Genomic DNA, 5,589 nt, shown 5'->3' with positions numbered 1-5,589 from the left:
TACAAAAACAAACAATAGAAATTTAAACCCGTTCCTCGTTTCGCTACGTAAACCTCGGCACGGAAATTTCGTAATATTTACCTAGGTAGGCAGGAATGTCGAAACACGGTGTACTTACACCGTTGTCGAAACTGACAACAGTTGAACAGTCTGCGTTAAAAAAACTACTAAATGCCCGTTCATTATTATTAGTATTTTAATGGTACTTACCAATTTACGTGTCATCATGCGTAAACTACACAAGATTAACGCGTACAAAGTGAAATCAAGGGACGAATTTTGTAGTACACTTTCTGCTACGAAACCTGAATTTCAATTGCAATGAATGCAAGACCAAACCAAAGAGAGTTATAAAATCAAAAGGTAGTGGAGGCAAGGCCGTCGTACGGTTGGTTAGCGTAAATATCTTTGAATTTGACCGTGATTATGCGGTCTAAGATTACCTCCTGTATTAATGTCAACCAAATTGTTTAGCAAAATCTTATGAGAAGACCCAAATAAGGCAAAAAATTGAATATTTTTAAAATCCCCTCCATCATTCCCTTGTTTATTTTTTAAACGTCACAAGATGGCGTTGGTTACATTTCCCTTTTTGTTGTAGTCGTAGATGTAGTATCGTAAGCGTGGCTAATAAAGGTACAAAAAGGTAATAAATACGTCCTGTCCGCCTTCTGGTAGCCGTATTTTAGTATAAAACTTCCCTAATTATCTCACTCGTGTGCTTTCCCTAAGGGAATATGCAATTAAATTAATACCCTAGTAGTAGTAGTAAACATAAGTTGTCAATGAATTTTCAGTTGCACACCCACCAACGCGTTAAATTTACGTTTTTAATTTTCTCTTTCGTTTTATAGAAAAATGAGCAGTTCTGAAGAGGTTTCGTGGATTTCCTGGTTCTGTGGATTAAGAGGAAATGAATTTTTCTGCGAGGTAATGTATAAAATAGTACAGAAATTTGCATAGATGGAGGTTTGGATTTCAGGTTGATGAGGACTACATACAAGACAAATTTAATTTAACGGGTTTAAACGAACAAGTTCCACATTATCGTCAGGCTTTAGATATGATATTAGACTTAGAACCAGGTATAACTTCCGAATCTTTCTTTTTTTTTAGGTTAGGTATATATGTGCATTTTATTTAGTAGATGACGAATTAGATGACAATCCAAATCAGTCGGATCTAATAGAACAAGCTGCTGAGATGCTTTACGGTTTAATACACGCTAGGTATATATTAACTAATAGAGGAATTGCGCAAATGATAGAGAAATACCAATCCGGCGACTTTGGGCATTGTCCGCGAGTATATTGTGAATCTCAACCAATGCTACCCTTAGGTAAGTGTAAACATTAGACATATCTTAACTTGCCCATTTTCCACAATTTGGTATAAGAGCATAAGCGATCAGTTTCTAACCAACAAGTACGTTAAGGACCGTTTTTTTTGTTATTAGCTTTGTTCGCGGATGGACTTCTGAACGAATTCCAGATCAACGTAAAGCGTAAATCCCAAATTCGTTAACCGCGAACGCTACTATTTAGACTGTGCGTGCGTATCGTTCCTGAACTGGTTCAGAATTGCATCCGCGAACAAAGCTATTGTTAAATCTATGTGACAGATATCTTCCATGGAAACATGTGTAGGTTATCAAGCAGGTGAGATTAACCTCGAGATTAACTGGCTCTTAGTCAAATATGTAAATCAAAGAATAGATTCCTAACGTGAAAATATGCACTGCATTTAACAGGGAGGTGCAACATACACTAGGATGTCAGTGCTTATGTTATGATTAAATCTATTTTCCACATTTGACAGTTCATTTCCACGGAAACAAATGTATTGACATAGGAGGTTATCTATAACATAAATTTAACTGATACATAAGAGCGTTGAATAAAAACACTATAAGAAGTCTAACATTGGGAAATAAATCGTAGTGGATGATCCATAAGCGTTAAGCTTCTTATAGTGTTTGTATGCAATGATAAAAGACAGGTTTGTGGAGGTTTTTTGTAGCCAAATTGTATTTCCCTTAACAGTGGGTACAGTGTTTCATTTCCATCTGTTTGAATCGAGGTTTGAATATAGTCCGCCATCTGGTTTCTTATTACAGTTTTAACATTTTCCAAATGAAACCATCGAAATGCTATTTTTAAATTAATTTATTTTGCTGCTTATGAATAAAAACCTTTTTTTTAAGTCAAGGTGTATTAATTGTATGGAAATGAATATATTAAAAAATTCACTGATGAAGATGGGGGCAATTATTTACTTTGTAGACTATAATGAGTATGATGATTATAAAGTATAATATAAGGTACATTTAAATGTAAGCATTAATTATTGAATTGTGTTTGACGGGAATAAAAGTTAGTCTTTGATCCATCAAATGAAAGAGCAGTTGTTTTAATCCATAGAGTTCAAAATCCTCAGCAGAGTATGATAGAGTTGTCGATATTATTCTGGTCCTGCTCAAATACAGGGTGTCTCAGATCGAGTGGGATTGCATATGTAACTTTGTTGTTATCGAAGATACGGATTTGGTTAACTTGGTGCAATATTTAAAATTCCATTTAGACAATTTGAAAATTCCTCGCGAATGAAGTTATCAAAAAAACACTAAAAATTGCTGAATTTCAAAAAATTAAATGTTCGCAACTTATGAAAAAAGTTAGTATGGAAGTTTCCCGTTTTTATAGGATAAACTCAAACATGATCAACTTGAAGATGACATTATTGACATATGAATATCGCTTTCTTTTTTTTACATGAGTAGGTATCATGAATTGTTGCTTGATTAAAGAATCCTTTCAATATAACCTATGATTAAACAGATAGCAATAGCTCGAATAATAGTAAATTAGTTATGTATAATAATTGATTCTTTAGTCGATCTAAGCGTTAAAAAAAGAGCAAAAGGCACTTTTAACCATCTAAAAATTCACTATTGCGCCAATTAATAAAAAAAAGTTGCTGCAATATTGAATTGTTAGATCTTTCAAACAATGTTTTTTTTTCTTTTTTTTAACCACAGACCTATGATCGACTAAAGTTTAATTATTATATTGATTACAAAATGAACTAAGCCTAAGTACGTGATTAAAATGTAGTAATAATTACTTCCATTAATATTCTTTGATCAATCGTCACATTTTAGCGCAATTCCACAAAAATCAAAGAAAATACTATTGTGTCACTTAGTCCGCCCGTCTCTCTGTCACTACGGCTGTGTCACTATCTTAGGTTTTCTTCACAATTTGGTCCGTTATGTTGTCAAGATTTCCAGGAAGGAATTTTTTTACTCTTATGAGAAATGTTATAGCATTAAATCACTTTTTGCATTTTAAGCCTTGATTAGTCTAAACTCACACGTTTTAGCAACCATTTTGGACTAAAATTTGAAATGTGTTTCTTTTAGTCATAAAAAGGGGCAACTTTGCTCCCATTTAACCTACACTGTGTCGTTCATCATTAAGGAGATCCCAATACTGCCGTCCTAATCAAGAAGGCAGTATCTCTAGTTTTTACTATACTTAGTTTTCCTCCTGCTATGGGTTTCTTTCACTATATTTTAGATTATATTAAGAAGAATAATTTCAAAACAGTTCAATATTTTGAGAATCCATAAACATTTTCATAGTGGTTCAACTCTGTGTACACGAAATTCACCATTTATCCCGTAAATAAGAAGCCACGAATTTGAACCACCGTGTACATTGCTTATTTGTGACTCAGTTCTTCTGAAATTTCAGTGGAAGGTAAATTGAAATCAAGGATTATAAACTTTTTGATTTGTGGACCACTTTCTCTGAAATTTTAACTGAAGATACTGAATGAGTGCCACACTGATGTGGACGAAAAACGAGTTTTCTTGTCTTACATTGTTCTGAGTAATAAATTTTCAAAATTCAAAGCATTCTGCAAAAAAGCTGAGAATAGTTATTAATGATCACATCTAATTCCGTATTTTGCAACGACATTTTGATCATTAAATTCAATCCTAATCTGCTGTGATCATCTATACAGAAAGGAAGTGATTCAGCTTACTGGATGTGTGGTCATTTATGATTTAGGAATTTGGGAAATTCAAATTTTGATTAAATAATAGAATTTCCCAGTGTCTGACCTCAGGTATCCCATAATTGCTTTTGCGTACCTTCACATTTCTCTATCCTTCATCCATAAGCTACTATGTGTCTTTTAACAGAAGTACTTATTACAGGCTTATCAGATGTACCTGGAGAAGCGATGGTAAAATCTTACTGTCCGAAATGCATGGATGTGTACACACCTAAATCTTCTCGTCACCATCACACCGACGGAGCATACTTCGGAACTGGTTTTCCTCATATGCTTTTCATGGTTCATCCTGAATATAGACCAAAACGTCCAACAAACCAGTTCGTACCAAGGTTATACGGCTTCAAAATTCACCCTTTAGCATATCAGCTTCAACAGCAAGCTGCGTCAACATTTAAAGCACCCATGCGTGCAATAGGTTACAATAACGGCAAACGTTAAACAAAAATTGTAAAAAAATGTGTATTATTATAACTGAGCTGCAATAATTTTACCTATTTATATATTTAAAATTTTTTTTATTTATCGATCTCTCTATTATGAGGTTATTGTCGGAAAAATTAATGCAGCTTGAGGAACTATTGCGGAACATTTTATTTAACAATCTGTTTATAGTAGTTTTTATTTCCATAAAATTAGTGAACATCTTTGTAATTTGTAACGAATACCAAAATTCTTCTAAGAATGTATTAACCAATAAATTTACATGTAATAAAATGTTTGTTTATAGAGTAAATTTGCAGTGTATAAGTATATACATTGCACTTTATTACTTTAAGTTATAGCTATTTTTTTCAATAAATAAACAAGTACAAAAGTTTTATAGTTGCTCACTCCCCAGAGTACATCACTTTGGATTTAAAGTTTGGCAAACCTGCTTAAGAGTCGAGTGTTTAAGCTTTGAAGTCGAGCATAGTGTGTCCAAACCTGTAAGCCTAAGTGAAAAAATACCCGGTCAGTAGAGTAAAGAAAACTTGAAGAAACATCAATCGCCCGCTGCAATAGCTGGATTAAGGGAGACCAGTAATGTTGAAATCTAGTTCTTGCTAGGGTTCATGCTCCTGATCCTGAAACTGCGAAAAAAATTAAAATTGGATGTTAAAGGAGAGGAGTAACAGGAGAGCCGGTGGATATTTTTTGGTAGGTATTTGAGGTACGCTGAAAACGTATGCAATAGGTAGTCCAAGAATACCCAAACACCAAATTGCGGGCCTGTTTATTTTTATTTCTAATTATAAATAATACGTCAACTTTTAAGCGTGCCTCAAATGTATTTTTTCAAAATAAACTTGCAAGCACCTGGTAAAGTTCGAAACGGACTAAATAATCTGGTTAAATTATTTCTTCCAACTTTAACTATAAATATTAAATTTAAAAGTAATTAATTTCGAAATGCCTCAAGAATATTTTTTTCAAAAAAATTCGTACCCTTAATAATATATGGGTAGATTTAGCCTCGCTACTCCCTAGTCAGATCTGCCATTCTGTTTGCTTATTATTCGAGAA

The 5,589-nt window shown here is 33.4% G+C and overlaps 1 protein-coding gene across 3 annotated transcripts; it reads left to right on the top strand.

Moving 5' to 3' along the window:
* Window positions 1-525: 525 nt before the first annotated feature.
* Window positions 526-4,904, top strand: LOC116161653 (casein kinase II subunit beta). 3 transcript variants are annotated; one of them, XM_031475082.1, is made up of 5 exons: window positions 526-646; window positions 855-930; window positions 983-1,085; window positions 1,148-1,339; window positions 4,226-4,904. In XM_031475082.1, the coding sequence occupies exons 2-5, from the start codon at window positions 859-861 to the stop codon at window positions 4,522-4,524; spliced, it is 666 nt and encodes a 221-aa protein (XP_031330942.1). In that variant the 5' UTR covers window positions 526-646; window positions 855-858; the 3' UTR covers window positions 4,525-4,904. The 3 variants fall into 3 exon arrangements, with proteins under 3 accessions (XP_031330942.1, XP_031330940.1, XP_031330941.1); XM_031475080.1 differs by having other exon boundaries at window positions 1,145-1,339; XM_031475081.1 differs by having other exon boundaries at window positions 580-636; window positions 1,145-1,339.
* Window positions 4,905-5,589: the final 685 nt, after the last annotated feature.

This window comes from Photinus pyralis, unplaced genomic scaffold (genome assembly GCF_008802855.1).
Source record: "Photinus pyralis isolate 1611_PpyrPB1 unplaced genomic scaffold, Ppyr1.3 Ppyr1.4_LG10, whole genome shotgun sequence".
In the NCBI taxonomy this organism is placed as follows: Eukaryota; Metazoa; Arthropoda; class Insecta; order Coleoptera; family Lampyridae; genus Photinus; species Photinus pyralis.
This window is presented reverse-complemented; position numbering and strand designations above follow the sequence as displayed.